This window comes from Sorex fumeus, unplaced genomic scaffold (assembly GCF_029834395.1).
Source record: "Sorex fumeus unplaced genomic scaffold, SorFum_2.1 ptg000232l, whole genome shotgun sequence".
Taxonomy (NCBI): Eukaryota; Metazoa; Chordata; class Mammalia; order Eulipotyphla; family Soricidae; genus Sorex; species Sorex fumeus.
The window spans coordinates 676,738-700,974 of NW_026606289.1; the positions used below are offsets into that span (position 1 = coordinate 676,738).

Genomic DNA, 24,237 nt, shown 5'->3' on the forward strand with positions numbered 1-24,237 from the left:
GGGCTTGGGCGCGCGCTCGCCGCCTCTCCCACACCCAGCCCTCACCCCTTCCTTCCGTCGCCCGGCTCTCCATAAACAAAGGTGTCCGTGTTCGCGCCGGCGGGACGCGAGCCGAAGGAGAGGAGCCATCCTTGGGGACGCCGGGGGGAGGAGGGGGAGAGGCTTTGGGGCTGCGCGCAGGACCCGGGGAAGGGGGTGGGGGACCGCGTCCCCTCCCGAGGCGCCCGGCCCCGCTCCCCTGGGAACCCCGGGCGGGGCGCTCCCGCCCGCCGGACCCCTCCTTCCGGCCGGGAGCGGGGACCCCACGTCGGGCGGGCGCCCCGCCCCCCGCCCCGCTCCGCCCCGCCCTCGCCGGGTCCCCGCTCGCGGCCTCCCGCGCCGGCTCCCGCGCCGCCCGCCCCTCCCCGCCTCTCCCCCGCGCGCGTGCGCCCCGTCCCCGCGCCCCTCCCCCGCCGCCGCCGCGGGCGCACGCGCGTGCCCGTCGGTCGTCCCGGGCGGGCGGGAGGGAGCGGGAGACGCCGGGCCGGCCACGGGCCGGAGAGCGGCCGCGGGAGCGCCGGGAGCGCCGGGAGCGCGGGCGGGGGCCCCGCCACGCCGCCGCCCCCCGTCGGCCGGCCGGGCCGCTGCGCCGAGCGCGAGGGCCGGGCCCCCGGGGCCGGCGGCCATGGGCGGGAGCCGGAGGCGGCAGCGGCAGCGGCGGGCCCCGCGGGCGGGGAGGCGCGCAGCCCCCGGCCCCTGACGGCCCCCGGCGTCCCGGCGCGCCCCCGCGCCTCGTGGGGGGCCGTAGCCCAGCAACGCCCGGCGCGCCCGCCCCTCCCCCGCCGCCTTTCTCTCCTGGCCGGGTGCGAGGGAGCATGCCCGCGCCTGGCCGCCGCCAGTGCCCAGTGACCCCGAGGGGCGTGCGGCCGCCCCTCCCCCGCCCCGCGCGCTCGGCGATGGCCCCCGGCCCGGGCCCGGGACCCCGGGTCCCGCGCGGCGGCCAGTGAAAGGCGTTTCCCGCGCGTGCCTCCTTCGCTCGCCCGCCAGCACCATGGGATGTAATATGTGCGTGGTCCAGAAACCGGAGGAGCAGTACAAAGTGATGCTGCAGGTAGGGCGCGCGGCGCGGGGGGCGTGGGCGCCGCCTGGCCACGAGGGGGAGCGGCCTGGCCGGCTCGCGGCGCCGGAGGTAGGGCGCCGTCCTCGCCCTCCGCTCCGGGGCCGGGGGGCGCGGAGCTCCGCGGGGACCCGTCCCGGAGGGGGCAGGTGCGTGGGGTGGGGGTGAGGAGCAGAGCCCGGGAAGTTGGGCCCGGCCCGCGGCAGGCACGCCGGCCCCAGGGCTCCGGCTGCGGGCCCGGTGCTCCCACGCTCTCGCGCGCTCGAGCCAGCGAGGGAGAGGCAACTGGCCGCCCCCGGCCACGAGCGAGCGGCCCGGGCGGTCAACATCCCCCCTCGACCCGGCCCCCAGACCTGGGCTACCGCAGCAGCCCTCGAGTGCCCCAGCAGCGGGGGGGCGTGGATCGGCCCGGCCACCACGCGGAGGGAGCGAGCCGGCGTCCCGGCCGCGCTCGGGGTCCCCGCGCCCCAGGGGCTGCCTTCTTGTGCGTGCCGTGACTTCGTGAGTGCGTGCCTGTGCCCCGTCTGCGTGTGCGCCCGCGCGTTTGTGCGTTCTGTGTGCGTTCTGTCTGAAGAAACGGGGACCCCCCACCTCAGCGCCATGAGGAGGGGGGTGATGATGGCCCGAGGGAGTCAGGAACCAGGTGAGAAGGGGCGCAGACAGGTAGGCCCTTCAGCTCCTCGCACCTCGGGCCGGACTGGGGAGCAAGTGCAGACCCGGAGGTGTGGGCCCGGAGCATGAGGGCAAGGATGGCCCAGCAGTCCCAGGTGAGCCTGGGCCCAACCTACTGGCCGCCCCTGCCTGCGGCTGCCCCGCTGCCTGCCTTCTGCCCCCTCACCTCGCGCATGCCACCTCTGGCCTCACCGGCCACTTGGAGATGCTGCCCCCGGGTCTCAGTGGTGTCTGCTTGGGGAGTGAGCTCATGGCAGTCCCAGCCCGGGGCAGCGGTGCCTCTCAGCCTCACTTCCTTTGCCACTGGCGGCTGCCATGCAGGCTCCTGGTCACTCCTGGGGGCAGCCCGAAATGGGTGTGGACCGTTTCATGGTGGAGCCCCCTCGGCTCCAAGTGTAAGTGACGGGGCTCCCCGCTGGAGCGGGCTTGAGGCCCCCTGGGCAGGAATGTTCTGGAGCCTCCTTCCTGACCTGGGCTGCCGCCGCGCTGACCACACCGAGGCCGTGGCTCTCCTTGAAAGCTCCTGCAGAAGTTAGTGTAGACCTTGAGCACCTCGAGCTGGAGGCTACTCCCGACTTTCACAGGGCTGCCGGCAGTGCGCGGGGTTCCCATGGCCATAGGGAAGCGACTCTGAAGCCTCCCTCGCCTGGCCTTCGAGCCTGCGCTTGGCTCCTTGTCTTTTAAAAAAGATTTTGTTTTATTTTTGGGGTTTTGGGCCACACCCACGGTGCTTAGAGCTTATTCCTGGCTCTGTATTCTGGGATCGCTCCTGGCAGGCCCAAGTCAGCTGCATGCAAGGCAAACTCCCTGCCTGCTGTACGGTTGCTCTGCCCCCATGCCTGCACTTTCCCAAGAAAATAGTGCTGGGTTGGACATTCCAGAGGGAAGACACTTACCTTGCATGTGGCCGACTGGTACCATCCCTGATGCTGCGTAGCCCCCCCCCACACACACACACACACTCACAGTGCCATGAGTGATTCTGGAGCTCAGAGCCAGGACTAAGCCCTGATCACCAATGACTCTGGCCTACTACCACCGCCCCTCCAGAAAATAAGAGCCTGCCTTTAAGATTTAGGGTGGAGAAAATGAAAGAATTAGTGTTATGTTAACTTTCCCAGAAGCCTCCTGTCATACCTGATGTCACCTGACCCATGCCTTTGTTTGGATGAAAAGGACACATTCACCAGAGTGCTGGTCAGCTTGTCCCCCACCTGTCCACCTTCCGGGGCATGTGGCTCTCAGAAGCACCCACAGCTGCCCTTGGCTAGAGACTGTCACTAGAGGGAGGGACCCTTGAGACAGTGCACTGGACATGTGACTGCCACGTAGCAGGGGACCTTTGGATCTGTGCTAGCCTGGTGTTCACAGCCTTTTCCCCAGAAACTCGAAAACCCTGAAATTAAAGCCACCTTAAGCTTTAGCAAGATGATAAAATTCACATACCTTTGTGGAGGGTCGAATTAATTCAGTGATTTCTAGACTATTCCAAGAGTTGTGCATTCCTCACCACTATCTAATTCCAGCACATTTCCTCACTTTTAAAAGAAGCCAGGGGAACTGGAGACGTAGGACTGGACTAAGGTGATTGAGTCATTCCTGGGGTGACCCAGCCCTTGTAAGTGAACAGAAACCCTGTACTCACTAGCAATCACCTATCCGGTCCCCGCAGGTGCCAGCCCTTTGCGCTAATCTACTCAATGCTTTTCATGGGTTTGCCTGTTCCAGATACACTGGCTGATGCTCGGGGGCTATGTAATCACAAAAGAAGTAGGTACACACTCTTCTGTCTCTTGCCCACCCCAGCCTTCAGCCGCCACCAGCAGACGCATGGAGGGAACAGTCGCCATTTCTTCCATTCTCCCCATGCACCTGTTCCAGTCTCACTAAGTGCCCAGTCCAGTCTCACACTGGCCCTCATTCCTTCTCGTATGCCCCAGGCTGCTCTCCCTGCTCAGTCTCGCAGCCTTAGTCTAGTCCTCACCCTCCAAAGTTTGGGTAGCAATTACCCCTTGGTCAGATAGCACAACCAACAGATGTAAAGCCCGCCCCTTCCTTCTGGGGAAGCTCCTCCAAGACAAGATCTCCTCCTGCCAGGAGATCCACTCAAGGGCGTGTTTTCATCTAAGGACATACTTCTCCTTTCCTTAGTCCATAAAAAATCATCTTCAATTTATTTACTTCTTAATAATCTTTCGAGTCATTTTGTATGGACATAGTAAGAGATACATTAAACTTATAATGTATCTCTCCTGGGGACATCTCACTATAGATCCCAGACTATATTTCTCAGGCCAGATTGGTCCTTCTTAACCCTGGGAGGGTTCTTGTCCAGTCACTTCTCTTTGGGTCATGACAGAATTTGTCCACGACCATGCTCTTATTATAAGTTTTATGGTATTTGGCCTGTCCCATTTCCATGCCAGGGTAGCTTACCACTTGTCCTGGGTCCATCCAGTCCCTTCGTCGGGACCCTGCTTTTGGGGTGCTAGGAGCTAAGGGCAACTGAGGCTTAAGTCGAATAAATATAACAGATGCCCAGGAGTAAAATTGTTCGAAGTCAGTTAACTCCCAAGTTACGAAAGCATAGCATTGACTGTCTTCCTGTGTCTCTACAGAAAGGACATTGCTCTGAAGTAAACTATGCAAAGGACATATGGGAAAGAGAAGAGCAATATTTCACTTACAAAACAAATCCAGAGATCTCTGAAGAATCTGACTTTATAAGGGTCTGATTTGGGGATCATGGTGATTTTAGGGGAAGCAGAGCACAGAGAAGAGGTTAAAGATAAACACAGGAATGGGAGTGCCTCGGGAGCACTGTGATGGGTGTAACCAATAAGCCTAAGCTCCCCGCGGCAAGGGAGAAGGGAAAAACCAATGTCATCCTACAGGGGACCATGCAATGCTGGGGTGGACCCTGGGCTATGTACACCTCAGGCAGGTGCTGCAGCTCAGTGAGCCTGACATGGTGCACAGGCAGTTCATATAAATGGAACCGTCCAGGCCTGTGTGTCTGGCTCTGTCATTGATTGTCCTGCTTCGAAGGGCCATCCAGCCTCTAGCATGGATTGGGGCTGCGTTTCCTTTTCTTCCTTTAGTGGCCCAAGCGCATTTCCTTTCTGCCCTCATCCATCAGGTTGCATGCACCATTGGCTTGTCAGCAAAGGTGCTATGGACAGCAGTGTTCAGACCTGATCTCCCCCGGAATCCCTGTCTTCACTTCCTTTGGGTGTATATCACAAAATGGATTTCTGCATCATCTGGTGTTTGCTTGTGTCATTTCTTGATGAGCTGCCTGGATTGATTTCCATCGGGGATGCAGCATTTCGCCCCCATCTGAAAGGTAAGAGGGTCCTTCTCAGTACTGGGCCCTCCGCCGGACCCTCCCCAGCACTCGCTTCTGATTAAAGCCTGCCTCCTCTCCTGTCTCCTTGTGCTATTGATTTGCATTTCCTAGTAGCTAAATGCTGTTGAGTACCTTTTCATGTGCTTATTGTCATTTGCATATCTTTTCTGGGAAAATGTTTTTCTTTATGCCAGGAGCAGGCTGCTTTGACTGTAGCTTTATGGTACATTTTGAAACCAGCAAGCACGAGTCCTTCAACTTTGCACTCAGTCTTGGTCAGAAAACCATTTTGAACTCAGTGTCAAGACCTCTGGGATTGGGGCTGGAGTGGCAGAGCGATAGGACAGTGAGTAGGGGGGTTTGCCGTGCACAGGGCCAAACCAGATTCAGTCTCTGGCATCCTATTGGGTCCCCTGAGTGCTGCGGGAGTGATTCCTGAGTGCAGGGCCAGGAGGAACCCCTGAGCATCACCAGATGTGACCCAGAACAACAAAAATGAAAAAGAAAACCCACAGAGATCATGTTCGCTATTCTGGACTCCTTGAGTTTCTCTGTGAATTTTATGATCTGCTTGTCAATTACCGAAAGAAGCCAGCTGGCATTTTATAGTAATTGCACTGAATCCCTAGTCCATTTGGGCCATTATTACAGGTAAACAAGAACTGTCTTTCTATGTGGGCCTTTCGTTTCTTTCCACTTTGTTCAGGTAAGGTTATGCTGAGTGGTTTCTGTTTTAGGATGCTGTTCAGACTGGCCCGTTCTCCTTTCCTTCTTGTCTTTTCATTGTCACTGTATAGAAATTTGACTTACCTTTGTATGTTGATTCTGTATCCTGCTGTTGTATAAAACTTGCTTGTTCCATTGGGTTTTTAGTCACACATTCAGGATTTCCTCCATAACAGATTGGGTTACTGGGCAAATTGAGATAGTTTTACTTTCTAATTGTAGTATCTCATTTCTTTTTCTTGCCTCATTGCTCTGGCTAGCACCTCTAGTCCATTAATTAGGAGTGAGGAGAGCAGACAGTAGGTCTGGTTGGTTTTCTTGGAAAAGACCTTCCACCCTTCATCCTGTAGGAAGTTAGCAGCTTTTTCACATGTGCCCTTTGTCAGGCAGAGAAAGGCCCCTTCTATTCCCAGGGAATGGGTTTACTTATATATTTTGGCTTGGAGGCCATACCCGGTGGTGCTCAGGGGTTACTCCTGGCTCTGCACTCAAAAATCACCCCTGGTGGGCTAGAATCTAGGCCAACTGCATGCAAGGCAAGTGTCTACCCACTGTACCTCCAGCCCCAGAGTGGGTTTTAGCATGAAGGACTGTGGGGGTGTTCGCATAAAGGACTGTGGGGATTTTAGCATGATGGGTTGCTGGCTTTAGCATGAAGTGCTGCTGGGTTTAACATGACAGGCTGCTGGCTTTTGCATGAATGGCTGCTGGGTTAGCATGACGTGCTGCCAGTTTAGCATAACAGGCCACTGCTTTCTGGGCCAGTGGAGACCGTCACACCATTTGGATGTGGATTCTATTGATCTAGTCTCTCTCAACCTCTTTTGATGCAGCCTGACAGAACTCTGACTGTGTCTAGCACCCAGTTAACCAAGTATGTGTGGTGGTGGGGCTGGGAGTAAGCTTGGAAAACTTGCAGATGACCCTAAGAATGGGGTTATGTGAGCTCCCTTAGAAACGGACCAGGGGGAGGCACAAAGCACCTGGCGGGGCCCAGGGGTCCTCCGCGGCTCCCTGCTCCCTTCACATCACCTCTTCACCTTTTTCCTCCCCCTGCCGCCCTATCTCCCTGCTCTCAGCTCCTCGTGTGGGGGCTAAGCACCTAGAGGTACCTCAGTGACTAAACTCCAGGAAGGAGCCTGGCACCTTAGCCCATGCCCTGTCCCGATTGGGCCTGTGCAGCCTCTGCTCTTCTTCAAGCCCCTGCCCTACCCCTGTCCACTCGCACCTTCTTGCAGAGCCCACCCCCACCCAGCCCCCACACGCTGCAGGTGATTTTCCTACCCCACTTGCTGTACCCCTTTCCCCAGCCTGCTCAGGACACAGCACAGCCTCAGGAATGGCATTTTCAGGTCTGCCGGGTCTGCCAGATGGGAGGTGGGCGTCCATGAGCAGCGATCGCCGCAGCATCAGGAATCAGGGTCTTCCTCCCCTTTCCCGCCGAGGCAGGATTTTTGGAGGCACCAGCAAAGCCAGAGCTCCTAGAAAGGCAGCAGGCCCTGGAGAGGCTGCGGGGCGCTGTGCCCTGCTCACTTGTGTGCCAGCCCTCCAGGTTCCGCCAGGGGCGCTGTGGGCCAGTGCCAACACCCCCCCACCCAAGCCTTTATTCAAGCACAGGGCACAGGGTGTGTGTGTGTGCAGCTCCTGGGGCCCGAGATTGGACCTTTCTCTGCCTGCTGGGCCTTGGAGCACACTCTGAAAAGGTCATTTGTAATTTTCGGGAGCCCCCAGTGGGCTTCTGAGGCTGCAGAGCTCACCATGCAGAGCCTTAGCCCAAGGCTCCGGGAGGAGCTTGGACTCCGGGAGGAGAAGCCAAGATCATGTCCACTTAGGAAGGGAGATTTTTACAGAGGAAGCCGGGGGCCATTTCTATTGCAGTCTCCTTTGCCATCACCAACAGCTGCACTGACAGAAACATTGTTGCCCAGCTACTCCTCTGACTCCCAGCTGTGGACAAGGAGGTGCAGTGAGTGCCTGGACTGGCCACTGTCTGCCGGGGCTTGTGCCGAGACCCTGCTGGAATTCCACACAGCACAGGCACAGCCAAACAGAGGGCTGCTGGGCAACAAGGTGTTTGAAAAGTTGCATTTTTGTTTCTTTGTTGGGCCCACATGGCGATGCTCAGGACTTAATCCTGGCTATACACTCAGGGGTCACTCCTGGCAGGCTCGGAGGACCATATAGGGTTCTGGGAATCGAACCCAGGCTGTGCAAGTGCAAATAAAGCACCTTAGCCATTGCAAAACTGGGGATGGGGGCGGAGGATAGGTAGGACAGAGAAGGAACCAGTATGACAATAATAGCTGGAAATGACCATGCTGGATAAGAATTGAGTATTGCAAGTAGGTAAAGGGATATGCATGATAACCTTTCAGTATCTGTATTGCAAACCACAGTGTTCAAAAGGAGAAAATGAGGGGGGAGGGAGGAGAGGGAGAAAGGGAGGGAGAAAGAGAGAGGGGAGTGAGTTGGGGGTGGCAGGAGGGAAACTGGGGACGTTGGTGCTGGGAAGTGTCCCCTGATGGATGGATGGCTGTGGGAACACTGTATGACTGAAACCCGATCATGAACAGCTTTGTAATGGGCTATCTCCTGGTGACTCAATTTAAAAAAATTTAAATAAATCTTAAAAGTTAAAAAAAAAAAGAACTGGATCTCAAGGCGTTTCCCCTTGATTTCTTGTGTCAGGAGGGGAAACTGCAGTTTTACAAGTGGAGGAGATCTAGCAGCCCCGGGCTTGGCCCCGTGATCACAGTGCATGAGTTCTCCAAGAGTAGACGGTCTGCGGGCTCTTCATGAGGGGGTGGTGGGGCAGGGTCTGAGGGGAGTCTCACGGGACCCTGGGTCTCTGGACTTTGTGCCAGGCATCTGCCCTGGCCTTACCAAGGCAATGAATGCTGAGACAGAATGTTCTAGATGAAAGGGAGCTGAAGACCTAACACAGATGCAACACTTGACCTGGAATGGATTCAGACGCTGGAAACCAAATAGAGGGCCTTCAGGTACCGCTGGAGAGGGCTCAGGGTAGATTCCAGTGAGGAAAGAGCACGCCTCCCCATCAGCCTGCTGGCCTGCCTCCAGCCTTCCCCGCACTCCCCACAGACCACCCCTAGCTGGGGGCCATGGCCTCTGCCCATCCCTGGTGCCTGTTGAGCGTCCCCGCACCCCTCTACACTCCATTGTCATTTCAAGGCCCCCAGCTCTCTCCTGCAAACCCCTATCTTCCCTAGCCTCTGTCTTCAAGAGACCCCCAAGACAGAGCCCGTGCACTGAGGCCCCTGCATTTCATGCCCCTGTCCGTCCACGCTCCAGCTCTCAGTGGGACTCCGTAGGGGCACACCCAGGGATGCTTAGAGCTACTCTCCGTTTGGTAGCCCTGAAGTGCTAGGGTTCATGTGCTCCTGGGAATCAAACTGCTGATTGAGATCAGTGACAGTACTTGCAGGTCACTTGGGTTGGTGGCCTGAGTTTGAGACACAAGTAGGTAGTTGGGCCCTGGGCATGTGCGCCCTACCGGGAGCTTCAGGTCCTTAGCATGTGCTGGGACTACTTAACCCCGGGCCCAGGTGCCCTCATTCTGTTGTTTCAGGGGAGTGGCTCACAATTGTGTCCTCACTTTCTAGAAGGCCCGGAGGGTCTCTGGCTGTGGGTGGCAGTTTTGTTTATTGTGGGGAAACACACGACGGCAGCAGACCCATTCCTGACATTCTGTGCCATGCAACCATTCCTGCACTCTGGTTTGCAAACATTCCAGCACCTCGACAAGGGAACGTGATGCCACAAACAGACATGCCCCAGTCCCGGGTGTCCCCGCATTTCATCAGTAACCTCTAATTCTGCCCATAGCACTTAGGGTCTGGGTTCCCCTTGGCACTGCCGACTGGGAGGATCCTCCTTCCTGTTCCCATGAGTATGTGGGAATCCCCCAGCTCCGCCCTGGAGCCTGCAGACTGGGGGGTGCGCACTTCTATTTGCCCTCACCTGCCTCTGCTGGTGGTCGACAGAGGCACCTTCTCCTGTGCCATGCTGTGTTCACCTCTCCCTGTCCTTGTCCCCGCCTGGGCTGCTGGTCTTTGGTCCCTGGCCATTCAGGGTTAGCTCCCTGTGCACACGTGTCCTGAGTAGTGAGCACCACTCAATCCCTTACACGTGAGTCCTCAGCACTCGGTCCCAGCACTTGGTACTTGCACTTGCACTTAGCTGACCCAGGTTTGATCCCCAGCACCCCAGATTGTCCCAGGAGTGATCCTTGAGCACAGCCAGGTGTGGCCCCCCTGAAAGAAACAAAGCACTCAGTCCCCAGCATTGAGTCTCAGCACTTGGTCTCCAGCACTCAGTCCCAGTACTCGACCCCAGTACTCAGGTCCCAATACTTGGTTCCAGCACTCAAACCCCAGCACTAGGTCTCAGCACTAGGTCCTAGCACTCATCCCCCAGCATTGTCCACAGCACTTGGTCTCAGCACTGGGTTCCAGAATTCATTCCGAGCATTTGGTCCCCAACATTCGGTCCTGGCACTCAGCAACAGTGCTCGCTCAGTCCCTAACACATGTTCCTGGCACTCAGCCCCCAGCACTCAATCCCCATCACTTAATTTCCAGCACTTGATCTAAGTGCTTGGTTCCCAGCACTTAATCCCAGCACTCAGTCTCAACACATTCATGTCCCAACACTAGGTTCTAGCACTTGCTCCCCCAGCACTGAGTCTAAGCACTCAGTTCCCAGCACTTGGTCCCAGCAGTCCACTAAGGCACATTTGTGACCTGGGAGGAGCTGTGGCCTGTGCAGCCCATCCCAATGGCACCTCCACTCCCTTCCAGCTCCATTCTACGTGCTGCCACTGTCAGCTGATGACAGGTGCAGAGGGTCACACTGACAGTAGCCACCAAGCCCTGGCGCCCAGAGCAAACACTTGGGCCACACCCAGGCTGTAGAAGTCACTCCCAGGAAATGCAGGAAGAATTGGGAGGGAATCACTCAGCGGCCTTGAGCTGTCTGTCACTCACCATTGGCCCCAGGTCTGGCCCCTGCTAGACACAGATGGGGAAGGCAGTTCGACACCCCTACACAGCAAGGCTCTCAGATCACTGCATTGTTGCATCTTGAGACTAGTCCAGTGCCGCCCCTGTGTGTGTGGCTCAGGGCCCCTGCCTTGAGTTTCATCTCCAGCCCACAAGTCTTTTCTTTTGTTTTGATTTTGGACTCAGTACTCAGGGGTAACTCCTGGCATTGCTACGGGGACCTTAGTGCGTTCAGGATGGAACCCAGGCCTCCTGCATGCAAAGTATGTCCTCGAGCTCTGTTGTTTTTTGGAATATTTTCAAATGTTTTTTGTGGGGCCAGAACAATCGTGTAATAGGGAGGGTGTTGGCCTTCCATGTAGCCAACCCGTGTTCGATGCCCAGCATCCTATATGGTCCTTTGAGCCCACCAGCAGTGATTCATGAGCACAGAGCCAGGAGGAACTTCTGAGCACCACCGGGTGTAACAAACAAAAAAAAATTTTAATGGTTTTTGCTTGTTTGAGGGCCACACCCAGAGGTGCTCAGGACTTCTGTTTCTGTGCTCAGGAATCAGTTCCAGTGCTGCTTAGGGGACCATAGGAAGGGCCAGGGACTGAACCAGGATAAGCTGCATGCAAGACAATTTAATGCTTTCCAGGGGCTGAACAGATATGTCAAACGGCCTGGGTTTGATCCCCAGTATCACATGGGTCCCCAAGCATCCTCAAGAAGGACCTCTGAGCGCCCGACCCAAAGAACAAGATGGCTATGTTCTGTCAAGTTCGGATTAGCCAGTCTCTGCTTCCTGAATCCCTCCCATTCTTGGCTCCCTGGCACCAGCACGATGACTACTATCATTGCTGTAGTTCAGGGTGATTGTCATTGGGCCTTAGAAATGGACTGGCCATACTGAGCTGATATCACTGAGAGGTCCCAGATGGGGCAGTTGCAGTCTCCCTGCCTTCTCCAGATGGAATCCCGGCAACCATGAGCTTCTACAAGCATGCTCCGGTATGTGGGCACCAGGACTATGCTTCTGAACCGCACGGCCATGTAAACAAAGTGAGCGATGGAAAGTAAATGATCTAGCTTTCTGTCCCTGGAAAGCAGGCTTGAATGGTGGTGGGAAAATTTGAGCAAAATATAATGCCCAACAGAAATGCATCTGGACTGTGCAATAAACTACAGTGCCATGATGCCCCGGGAGGGGAAGTGTGTTTGTCCCTCCCTCCACCTTTCCCCCCTGGTGGCGGTGGCATTATGGCCACCATCTTTCAGAGCCTAACGGACAGCCAGGTATGAGACTGCAGTGACAAGGCACGCGGGGCCTCATGGGATGGGGGTGGAACCGGCCCTGCTCCCCGCCCTGATGAGGCCCTGAGTTGCCACCCACGAATGCCTCCTCCGGCTCCTGAATGACCATGATCCCAGAGGCACACAAACCAATCTCAGAACCCAGCGGCTTTTGTCAGTAATCCCTCCAGACTTATTACTAAAATATCAGAAATCCAAAATTGCGTGGCCACGATAGTGGCCGCAGAACATCATATGGTCTTCATAATCAGCAACAGAAAACAAATGATCTAATGCTGTCTTTTTGGTAGGTCTGATTTTGGGGGGAAATTCCAAATAATAATGGTGGGTCTTTTGTCGTAATATTCAATGTGATCAGTGTAGAGAAAGAGAGTAAAGTGGAAATCTGCCACACAGGCAGGGGAGGGGTGGGAGAGGGGTATACTGGAATTCTTGGTGGTGGAAAATGTGCACTGGTGAAGGGATGGGTGCTTGATCATTGTATGAATTACTGAGACTTAAACTGAAAGGCTTTGTGGCTGTTCTCACGGTGATTCAATTACAAAATTAGAAATGGGCTGGGTAGGGACAGTGACTGGATATTAGCACCTCGACTCTTGTGCCGCTGATCCCCATTTCTGGTGGGACAGCCAAGCTGGCATGTGAATGTGTAAAGAGTGTCTGAGGAAATGGGGCCTGAGGGGCATGATTCTTAACAGTCACAAGTAAATCATGAGTAGACACATGATGTGGTCTCCATGCAATGGAACATTCCAGAACACACTGAAATAGTATTCAGCCATGAAAGGGAAGAGGACGGATATGGCATGCATCTGCTATGATCCAATATTCACAGCCAGAGACTGGTGAGGATTGGGCAAGGGGGGGGATGGTCAGGGTGGGTATTCCAGAACTGGACAGAGGCAATGACTGAAGGACACTGGGCGCATGAGCCACGCTGCTCTGAGTGGCCTGGCCATGTACTTGGTCACTCGCTGTGTTAACAGCTACTGCGAGCAAAATGAGTTAGTCAAAGGGTTCGATGAATATTTTTTGAGGGCGAGGCTTGGGCTACACCCACAATGCCCATGGCTCACTCCTGGTGGTGCTCAAGGGACCATGTGAGATACTCAGGATCGAACCCGCGTTGTCCTTGTGCAAGGCAAACACCTTCCCCACTGTACTATCTCCCTGGACCCTAGGATGAATGTTTTTTCTCCCTTATTGGGGACTGCAGAACTTGGGATGGAACTTGGGATGGTCAGGATCATGTCAGGGCTTGGGTGACACTGGGGCTGAAGCTCAGGACCTTGTACTTGCCATGGTGCCAGGTGTCACTGATCAATGACAAGCATGTTTTATTGTGACAATGCTCTTCTGCTTCTCCACAAAGCCTGGAAGCCCAAATATGGGTCTTTGGTGCCAAGGGTTCTTGGGACCCCAAGAAAGGGCTCACAGTGAGCCGAGGGGCATGGGGAGTGGTGCCTTCTTTTCTGAAGTGGCATCTGTGCAATGGACACACATCATTCCAGCCCCCATGGCAAGCAGAGGCCTGTGTGTGCTGTCCCAAGGAGGCCACTGTCAGGTCAGCTCGGAACAGGGTTTCTAGGATGGTGATCAGGGGCGGCCCGGCAGCTTCACGGAGGCTGGGAGCAATGCCCACACTGTTTGCCAGGCCCTGCAGGACAGCAGGGTGGTGAGCCCCAGCCCCTGGGCTACATGAGCTTCGAGAAGGGGAGGAAAGCTGTGCGCAGGGCAGACGGTTGGGCCACCTTTGACACTGCGCAGCCCAGAGCCAGAGTCCACAGGGGTCATGTCATCGTGCATCCCCCAGCTGGCCCTGGCATGACCTCGCTGCCCTCTCTGCACTTGGCGCCTAGCCCTGACAGTTGCCATTGGTAAGCCATGTCATTACTGCTCTGTGGCCCGATTAATACTGAAACCGTCTCCATTGCATCTAGACAGTCGCGGCATTACCCAGTCATGTCCCACAGAGTGGCCACAGGCTGTCCAGCTGGCGGCCCTCCCTGGTGGCCCCTCCATTTTGAAAGATTCTGGAAACGGTCCAGCCAGCGCGAGGGCATAATCTCAGTGCTGCCCCCTGGTGACCGACCTGGTGACGCAGCCTTTCTGTTGGCTTCTTGCTGAGTGGAAAGAATGGGAAACAGGAAAAAGGTGATGAGAGATGCATTGTAGGGCTGCCTGCTGGGGTCCTTTTAGGTTGGTCCTGAGAGCCCCGGGGGTGTCGCCGTCAGGTTGGGTCCAAGACGCGGTGGCACTGCCAGAGTCTTCCCTTGCCAAGGACAGCTGCCATCAAAACGTGGCATCACAACCAGAGCCTGGTGGTCTTGGCTCTTTGCCCCATATTGCCCATCTTGGAGGTGCTCTTGCTCCAGGGGGCTTGTTTCTGCTTTGCAGGACTCGTCTGCCTCCCACCCCCACACCACCCCCCCCACTGATGAGGTGGGGGCTGCGGTCAAGGCACTCCAAACCTGCGCACCGGCCTCTGCATTGCATGGCGCCGGGCGGCAGAGGGCCAGGCGGCCCGACTGTCACAAGCATCACGCTGATGGCCCCTGCTGAGGGGCTGAGGCTGTGCGCCCATCCCCCTCTTGACATCCCAGCCTCCTCACACTCCCCTCCCACTGCCTGGGCCCGGTTTCCATAGCAACGCTGCTGCTGGGTAACGAATCCGGGGAGAAAGACATCCCTGCATTCCTCAGTGTCACCTGAGCGTCCCACTGCGCACTTGTCGCGCTGCCCCAGGAGTTTAGGGGAGTGTGCACGCACGCGCGCACACACAGATCCTGAGGTTGTTAAGGAAACCATTGACTGGAGCTGCTCAAAAGAGCTGGCAGATATTCTGAGACCAGAAGCCAGGTGTGGGGCTTTGTCGCTTTCCTAAGCAGTCAGCGACTGTCAGTGACAGACAGAAAGGCTACAAAGAAGGAACGGGAGCATGGCTGACAGGAGTGTGGCACACGCTAGGAAGCCAGGAGCTCCCAGAAGTTCTTGCCCTCTTTGGGAGGACACACCCAGTACTCCTGACTCTGTGCGGTGCTCAGGGAACCATATGGGGTGCCAGGGATGGAACCCGAGTCGTCCCTGTGCAGGACAAGCACCCTTCCCTGTGTATTGTCATACTATGTCACACGGCCCCATGAAGTGCACATTTTCTTGGCCCCAAACTGAGTTGATCTTCTGCTATCCGCCCCCAGCCCTCTGCTCCCCACCAGGAACCGCAGCCCGAAGGCCTCACACTGAACACTGACCGTCTGTGACACTGACACTTGGTGTTCCGGGCTCCTCCTCCGTGCTCTGATACACTTCTAGAATGTTTTCTAATGTTCCAGTTCTAGATTACATAGGGATGCATGTCAAACGTAGGTGGTATAGAGCATACACAGTTGGGTCGTCTGCAGCCTTTTTGATGAGATCTAACAGGACACTTTCGGGGGGGTGGCCAGAAGGGTGCAAATGCTATGCAGAGCCTGTAATGGGCTTGGCAGGAGGGTAAGGGCAATTGCCAACACAGTCACACCTCTCAGGCCTTGTGAGCAAGAGTGAGTTTTGTTTTCTTCCCTGTGGTTTTCTGGGGGGAAACTGCAGGGAGGCATTCCTGGTGGTGCTGGGCGACCAGGCAGTGTCAGGAATCCAGCCTCGTGTGCTATTACCTCAGCCCCGGAAGTTTCCTTTTGGTCAGTGCTGGTCCTGGTTTTCTCTCTTCTCCGCATTTCCATTCTAACTGGACAAGACGAATTCAAAACTGTCATTTCTGAGCATCGGGAGATGGAAATTATCGTCCCTGAGGATATAACCAAGGAGCAGGACAGGGCTGGTTGGGTGATGAGGCTCCAGGACTGGCTGAGCCAGACTGTCCCGGCCACACTTGGCTGGCCTGAGTCCGTCTCTTCCCGGAGCCTCCAGGGGCTGGCCAGTCCTCCCGACAGTGAGCAGGAGATAGCTCAGCAAACAGAGTGGGGCTTGTGTCTGCCCCCACCCCTGGGCCCTCTGGAGGTGCTCGACGTGTGCATTTGATGGCCAAGAGCCGCCTCCCCACCCTGGCTGGCTGACAGTGATGGGCGACCGAAGGAGGAAGTGGGGGCCAGGCTGGTTGGTAATCAGTTGCCATTTATACACATTGTCCACATTCCAGACTCACACTGTCCCCCACACCAGTCTCCCGCTGGTCCTCTTTACAGTCTCACAGCATTAGTTATGGAGAAATCCTGAAGGGTAGCAATTACCCTTAGGTGTGGCAGCACAATCAACATATGAAAGCCCTTCCCTCAGGGGAGGCTTCTTCTAGGACAAAATCTCATCCTTCTAGGAGATACGCCCAAGGGTGGGATTCTATCTAAGGCTTAGTACTTTCCCCTTTCCTTGGCCATTATCCATTTAAACAGTTATCTTACATTTACCTCTTAATAATCTTTCTAGTCTTTTTGTATGAACACAGTAAGAGATATCTTAAGCTTAAAGGGTGGCTCTCCTGGGGACATCTCATTATAGATCCCAGACTACAGTCCTCAGGCCAGATTAGTCCTTCCTAACCCCAGCAGGGTCCTTATCCAGTTACTTCTTGTTGGGCCATGACAGTTTGTCTGTGACTGTGCTCTTAGTTATAAGTGGTTTTATTTTTTTTTTTTGCTTTTTGGGTCACACCTGGAGATGCACAGGGGTTACTCCTGGCTCTGCACTCAGGAGTTACTCCTGGCGGTGCTCAGGGAACCATATGGGATGCTGGGAATCGAACCCGGGTCAGCCGCGTGCAAGGCAAATGCCCTACCCGCTGTGCTATCTCTCCAGCCCCATTAGTTATAAGTTTTATTGTGCTTGGCCTGTCCCTTTTTGATGCCAGGGTAGCTCACACCTTATCTCTTTTTTTTCCTTATTAAATCTATTGAATCACCGTGAGATAGTTATAAGCTGTCACGTTTGGGTTACGATCACACAAGGATCAAACGCCCATCCCTCCATCAGTGCACATTCCCCACCACCAATATCCCTGGTATACCCCCCTTTCCCACCCTCCCTCTGCCTCCATGGCAGACATGATTCTCCATAATCTCTCTCTACTTTTGGGCATTATGGTTTGCAGTACAGATCCTGAGAGGCTATCATGTTTGGTCCTTTATCTACTTTCTGCATACATCTCCCATGCCGACCAGTTTCTCCAGCCATCTTTTTCTTAGCAATCCCTTCTCTGTTCCAGCTGCCTTCTCCCCTTTGCTCATGAGGCAGGCTTCCAGCTATGGAGCAATCTATCTGTCCCGTGTATCTACTGACACCTTGTCTCTTTTTGATGCTAGGGTAGCTTACGGCTTGCCCTGGGTCCATCCAATCCCTCATCAGGAACCATCTTTTGGGGTGTTAGGAACTAAGGGCAACTGAGTCTTCAGTCAAGAAAATATGACAGATGCACAGGAGTAAATATTGTTCGGAGTCAATTAACTCCCAGGTTATGAAAGCGTAGCATTGACTGTCTTCCTGCGTCTATACAAAAAGGACATTGCTCTAAAGGGAACTATGCAAAGGACATAAGGGAGAGAGAAAAGCAACATTTCACTTGCATATACAAAATCCTGAGTCCTCAGAAGAATCTGACCTCATAAGTCAAAGGGTCTGATTTGGGGAGATAGGGATCAACAGAGAGGGGAAGCTGAGCACCGAAGAGCCATTAAAGATAAACAGGAATGGGAGTGCTTTGGGAGCACTGCGGTGGGCATTACTCAGTAACCCTAAGCTCCCTTCGGCAAAGAGAAAGGACAAACCATTGTTATCCAACACTCCCCACAGGGCACTTCTCCCCACTGCACCTTCCAACCAGCTTCTTGTGTTGTTGCGGTGATGACGAGGGGGCGTAGACCCTCGTGAGGGCCCCCAGAGACCGTGCGTCAGGTTGGGGCCATCCTTAGGCTGTGGCGCTTGCCAGGAAGGGACTCCAATTTCTGCAGTACTGCTTGCACATCTTGGAGTTGTGCTCACAGGAGGCTGTAGCCCTCAGCCGTGGTGCATACAGGCACCTGGCTGCAGGTGCTGGAGACCCTTTGCCGCAGACCTGCTTGTAGGTGTGATCTGTCAGCAGACACCAGAACCTGGACCGAGATGGGCTGCTCACCCTGCCCTTCTCCACTCACCTGTCCACCAGTGAGGATTTTCCAGTCACGGCGCTTGCTGGCCTCACACACGCTGGAGCCCCAGCTGCTGTCCCGCCAGGCTGCCCTTCTGTCCCGCCGCCCTCTCTGGCCTGTGCCCTTTGTCTTGCTGAACCTGGGCTTTCTCAGCTGCCAAGAGGCTCGTTGAGGGTCAGAATTTGAGGTCGCCGCACCAGGGACCCCTCCTTTGGCACCCCCTCGAGTCTTCCTTGTAGATCGGGTTGCTGGGTGCCCTGGAGGATGGGCCTGTCGGCTGCATCTTCCCTTTCCGGGCTCTGTCTGCTGGGCGAGCCCAGACGTGGCCCCAGCGCGACGCAGAGCTCTGCCAGTGTTCGGGGGCAAGGCCACCAGGGGGCCAGCCTGGAGCTCAGGCCAGGTTGTGTGTGGGCTGCAGATTCCTCGGTGGCACCGCCTGGGGCGCAGGGTCTCACGGCCGTGTCTCTGCAGGTGAACGGGAAGGAGCTCTCCCGGCTGTCTCAGGAGCAAACCCTGGAGGCCCTGCGCTCCTCCAAGGAGCCCCTGGTGATCCAGGTGCTGAGACGCAGCCCCCGCCTCCGGGGGGCTGGCTCCTGCCATGACCTGCAGCTGGTGGACAGTGGCACTCAGACCGATGTCACCTTCGAGCACATCATGGCGCTGGGCCAGCTGCGCCCACCCACCCCACCCGCAGTCATCCTGGAGCCGTACGTCCTCTCTGAGCTGTGAGTCGCCCTCAGGAGGGCCCCGGGCCCTGCCTCTGAGAGGGCTGGCCTCCTGCACCCCCAGAGGCAAGGCAGGGCCCGGCTGGCTGCCCTCCAGGGCGGGCAGCAGGCTTCTTGACCTCCAGAGCTGCCTGGCACCCAGGGGCTCCGTGGGCTCTGGGCCTCTAGCCTTGGATGGGGCTGGGCCGTTGGACCTGCAGCCTGCCCGCGTCTCTACCCCCAGGCTGAGGGCGGCCGCCCCGTCCTGTCTGCGCTGCTGGGAGGCCGGGCCTCAGCTCCTCCTCATCCATCCTGTCCTCTGCCGCCCCATCGTCTCTGCCTCCCCAGCATCTCACTTGCGCCTTCTTGCACCCTGTCTGCCCCCTCCCTGTCTCCATCTCTGCGACTTCTTTCTTTCTCGGCCGGCCCCGTGGCTCCAGGCTCTGGGCTCTGGGCTCCGCGCTCCGTGAGCGCCGGCTCTTTCCGGTCGTCCCAGCTGGGCTGCAGGGACACGGGCTGGTACACCCTCCTCCGCCAGCGGCCAAGCTTAGCCTCGGGCAAGGAGGGCCCCCCTGGAGGTAGAGTGGGGCATCCAGCGTTCCCCGGCCACCCTCAGGGCCTGGGTAACTCCTGGGGGCGTTGCATGCATGGGCACCCGGAGTTGGGAGGGGTTGGTGCTCTGGACAAGCTGCATGTAGTGCCAAGGAGCCTGGTGCCTGCACCCAGGCCAGCCCGAGAATGGCTCCCTGCTGAGTGTACTGGGTCCAGCCAGCCTGGAAGCTGGGGCGAGGCCAGGAGAGGAAACGGCCTGCTGATCCCCCTTCTCCTGGGCAGCCCCCCCATCAGCCATGAGTATTATGACCCAGCGGATTTCATGGAGGGCGGCCCGCAGGAGGCAGACCGTTTGGACGAGCTGGAGTATGAGGTGAGCCAGGTGGCCAGGACAGAGCTGGGGCTGGGCCTGGCTCTCAGCTGCCTTGCTGGGGCCTGTCGCCTGCGGCCACGGGGTGACCAGGCCTGCGCTCTGCACCAACGTGTGGCCCCGACTCCAGTTCTCCACCAACACAGGTGGAGTTCGGGCGGGTGGGGAGCGTGTGTTGGGGAGTCTGTGTCCCATGCATGTGTGTCCTGTGCGACCCATGTGTCTTGTGTGCGTCTCGGGCACTTCCTGGTAGGGACACTGCATCCCACGGGCGCCGGTGGGGATGGTAAGAGAAAGCCGGGGCTGGCACCAGCTGTGGGCAGGGTGTGGGCAGGGGAGGTCTCGGGCCGGGCTGGCTGCCTCCCTGTCATGGCCTGGCTCACTGGGGGCCTCCTGTGCCTCTGTCCCCGGGCTTGGCTGCCGTGCGCAGGAGGTGGAGCTCTATAAAGCCAGCCACCGGGACAAGCTGGGCCTCATGGTCTGCTACCGCACGGACGACGAGGAGGACCTGGGCATCTACGTCGGAGAGGTAGGAGGCGGGACTGACGTCAGACGGGGGGCCTGGACTTCTGTGGGACTGTGGCTTGGGGGGCAGCAGGGAAGACTGAAATGGGTCCTTGCCTGGTTCCCTCTCTCATCATTTGGGACCAGTGCCCCCGTCCAGCAGGGACCATCCCTGCTACTGCCTGTCTGCCCTCGGACCTGCAGAAGATGAGGCTTCCTGGCTTCTGGAGGGGGTGGATGGCTTTGGGGGCGGGGAAAGCACGTTGGCAGCTGGTTCTGGGGACTGGCCCACAGTGTACTTCTGGGATCCCTTAGTGAAGCTGCCCTTCCTTGCAGGTGAACCCCAACAGCATTGCAGCCAAAGATGGCAGGATCCGCGAGGGGGACCGCATAGTCCAGGTGAGTGAGTAGGCGTGCGAGGCCCCCTCCACATCTCTCCTGAGCTGCTCCTGCTCCAGCGCTTCCCGCGTCAGTGCCCTGAACCCACTTCCCTGTTGCTTGTCCCACAGATTAATGGTGTGGACGTCCAGAACCGGGAAGAGGCAGTGGCCATTCTGAGCCAGGAAGAGAATACCAACATCTCCCTGCTGGTGGCCCGACCCGAGAGCCAGGTGTGTGCCCTGTACGGTGCCCTGAGCCCTCTGCCCTCAGGCTGTGAGGGCGCCTATCAGGACTTGGGTCCACCCACTGGCCATGGCGAAGGGTGGGCAGGTTCCCTGGCCTCCGGTGGCTGAGTGGGCTGGGGTCACCCCTCTGAGCAGGTCACCTCCCTGAGAGCAGGCCACAGGGAGAGGCAGGGCAGGCCCTTCAGGCTGGGGTTCCCTCCCCCCCCCCCGCCTTGTGTGTGCAGCTGGCCAAGCGTTGGAAGGACAGTGACCGGGATGACTTTCTGGATGACTTTGGCTCGGAGAATGAGGCGGACCTGCGTGTGCGGAAGCTGAAATCCCCCCTGGGCCAGCAGGTGAGACAGGAGGGGCGCAGGTGCCGTGGGGTGGCGGGAGGCCTGGAGAAGCAGGGGGACTGAGGTGGCAACTGTCTGTCGCAGCCTGGAAACAAGGAGGAGAAAGGGGCCCCCGAGGCGGGCTCGGGCCTGAGCAACAGCCAGGAGCTGGACAGTGGCGTGGGCCGGACCGACGAGAGCACGCGCAACGAGGAGAGCTCGGAGCACGACCTGCTGGGCGACGAGCCGCCCAGCACCACCAACACCCCCGGGACCCTGCGCAAGTTCGGTCCGCAGGGGGAGGCGCCGCCACTGCAGAGCCGCGACTTCCACTTCAGCATGGACTCCCTGCTGGCCGAGGGCGCGGGGCTGGGTGTGGGGGACGTGCCGGGCCTCACAGACGAGGAGTCCGAGCGCTACCGGGAGCTGCTGGAGATCAAGTGCCACCTGGAGAACGGCAACCCGCTGGGGCTCCTGTTCCCGCGTGCCGCGGGCGGCCACAGCGCCCTGGACGTGAACCGCAACGAGAGCCTGGGCCACGAGATGGCCATGCTGGAGGAGGAGCTGCGGCACCTGGAGTTCAAGTGCCGCAACATCCTGCGCGCGCAGAAGATGCAGCAGCTCCGCGAGCGCTGCATGAAGGCGTGGCTGCGCGACGAGGAGAGCCTGTATGAGCTGGCGGCCAGCGAGCCCAAGAAGCACGAGCTGCCTGACATCTCCGAGCTGCCTGAGAAGTCCGACAAGGACAGCACCAGCGCCTACAACACGGGCGAGAGCTGCCGCAGCACCCCGCTGCTGGCCGAGCCCCTGCCCGACAGCCCCCTGCGCCGGGGGGCGGCCACCGGCAACTCCAACTTGAACCGGACCCCCTGCGGCCCTGCCGGCGCCACTCACGCCAAGGCGGCGCCCGGGAGCCCGGCCAAGTTCCGCTCCCTCTCCCGCGATCCCGAGGGCCGGAGACAGCACTCGGAGGAGCGCATGCCCCGCAGCCCCAAGGCAGGGGGAACCCTCGAGCGCGTGGGCCCCGAAGGCAGCCCTTACCTGTCCCGGCGCCACCGGGGCGCGGAGAGCGAGCACTACCACAGCTGTGTGCAGCTGGCCCCGCCACGCGGCCTGGAGGAGCTGGGCCCCGGGCCCCTGGGCTTGGCCAGTGGCGCCCGGGTCGGGGGCGCAGCCGCTGCAGCCCCCGAGGCGCCCCGCATGGAGTGGAAGGTGAAGGTGCGCAGCGACGGCACCCGCTACGTGGCCAAACGGCCCGTGCGCGACCGGCTGCTGAAGGCGCGCGCGCTGAAGATCCGCGAGGAGCGCAGCGGCATGACCACGGACGACGACGCCGTGAGCGAGATGAAGATGGGCCGCTACTGGAGCAAGGAGGAGCGCAAGCAGCACCTGATCCGCGCCCGCGAGCAGCGGAAGCGGCGCGAGTTCATGATGCAGAGCCGCCTCGAGTGCCTGCGCGAGCAGCAGAGCGGGGACAGCCGGGCCGAGCTCAACATCATCGCGCTCAGCCACCGCAAGACCATGAAGAAGCGGAACAAGAAGATTCTGGACAACTGGATCACCATCCAGGAGATGCTGGCTCACGGCACGCGCTCGGCCGACGGCAAGCGGGTATACAACCCGCTGCTGTCCGTCACCACTGTATGAGGTGTCCGCGGGGAGCTGCCGGACCGTCCGCCTGCCCTGTGCCCCGTAGAATCCAGCGGCTGTGTGCGCGCAGGACTGGTGGCCCAAGAGGTCCTCCAAAAGGACCTTTCTCCTGCCATTGGCGCTGTGAGCACTTGGCTAGTCAGCTTAGAGGCACCCCTCCGGCTGCGCGCACAAGCACATGCCCAGGGCCTGGAGCCAGGGGAGAGGCTGCAGAGGACTGTCTGAAGCACAAGAGGACATCTGGGGCCAATGGGCCACATAGCCTCACCGCTGCCGGAGCCTGTGATTTGTAGACAGAGGAACCCTGATTTTTGTGGAATTTTTCTCCCTTTCTGTGCTTGCCAACCCTTGTTTTTGTTTTGTGGCCCTGCCTGGGGCTGGCAGCCTGACCCAAGGTGGAGCCCCCAGTGATGGCCGGGGAGAGGGGGGAGGGGGGAGGAGGGGCCTGGGGAGGGAGGGGGGAAAACAGGCAGATGGGAAGCAGCCAAGGTGTGGGGACAGGTTGTCACTTATGTGACTGGGAAGGCTTCCCCCTGAGGGCTCATCGAAGGGAGCGGAACTGTCCGAAGAGCCTCGCCTAGAGTGGGCTCCATTGGCTGGGGAGGGGACCCCAAAGAAGCCCCATGTGGTGAGGCAGCGCTTCATCCTCAGAGCTGGGGGAGCAAGCCGGCATCCCCCATAGCTGCCCACCCCACGCACCAGTGTGGCATTGTGAGAATAAAGCTGCCTTTCTACTCGGTGACCTTCTTTTCCTTTGCTAGTTCTTTCTGCGGGGGCACAGGGTAGGGACAATGGGGTGCTGAGTCTCTCCAAGCCTGCATGCCATTCCCAACAGCAAGGATGTTTGGGGGCCATACCCTGTGGGGCCCACACATCACTCCTTTGCTTGGGAACCAAACCACAGACAGCCTTGTAGAAGTCAAACACGGAACTAGCACCAGCCCCTGCCCATTTCATCCTAAAGCCAGAGGAGCGGTCTTCTGCTTCCCCAGCTCAGAACGAGAGGCAGAGCTGTGGCAGATGGATGGGTGCTGGGAAGCTGGGGACCACCTAGACAAGCACATAGGTTTGTCACATGGGCTCTGTGCTCAGTGCTGATGGGGCACAACGCCCCCTGGAGCCAGCAGTGTGGCAAAGCTCAGTCCCAGACAAGGCCCAGTCAGCTGCGAAAGTGGGGTGAATGGGGCAGGTGCCCCTGAAAAAGCAGGGCAGAGCTGGGTCAGTGGGCAGGGTGGGGTCCTGAG

General features: G+C 58.1%; 1 protein-coding gene across 4 annotated transcripts; it reads left to right on the plus strand.

Moving 5' to 3' along the window:
- The first annotated feature begins 654 nt into the window (after positions 1-654).
- Positions 655-23,416, plus strand: PDZD4 (PDZ domain containing 4). 4 transcript variants are annotated; one of them, XM_056108684.1, is made up of 8 exons: positions 655-1,090; positions 18,745-18,998; positions 19,812-19,902; positions 20,330-20,428; positions 20,740-20,802; positions 20,913-21,014; positions 21,254-21,364; positions 21,449-23,416. In XM_056108684.1, exons 1-8 carry the CDS (start codon positions 1,031-1,033, stop codon positions 22,988-22,990), a joined length of 2,322 nt encoding a protein of 773 aa, XP_055964659.1. In that variant the 5' UTR covers positions 655-1,030; the 3' UTR covers positions 22,991-23,416. The 4 variants fall into 4 exon arrangements, with proteins under 4 accessions (XP_055964659.1, XP_055964658.1, XP_055964660.1 ...); XM_056108683.1 differs by having other exon boundaries at positions 18,745-18,980; positions 19,704-19,902; XM_056108685.1 differs by having other exon boundaries at positions 18,745-18,980.
- The last annotated feature ends 821 nt before the right edge of the window (positions 23,417-24,237 follow it).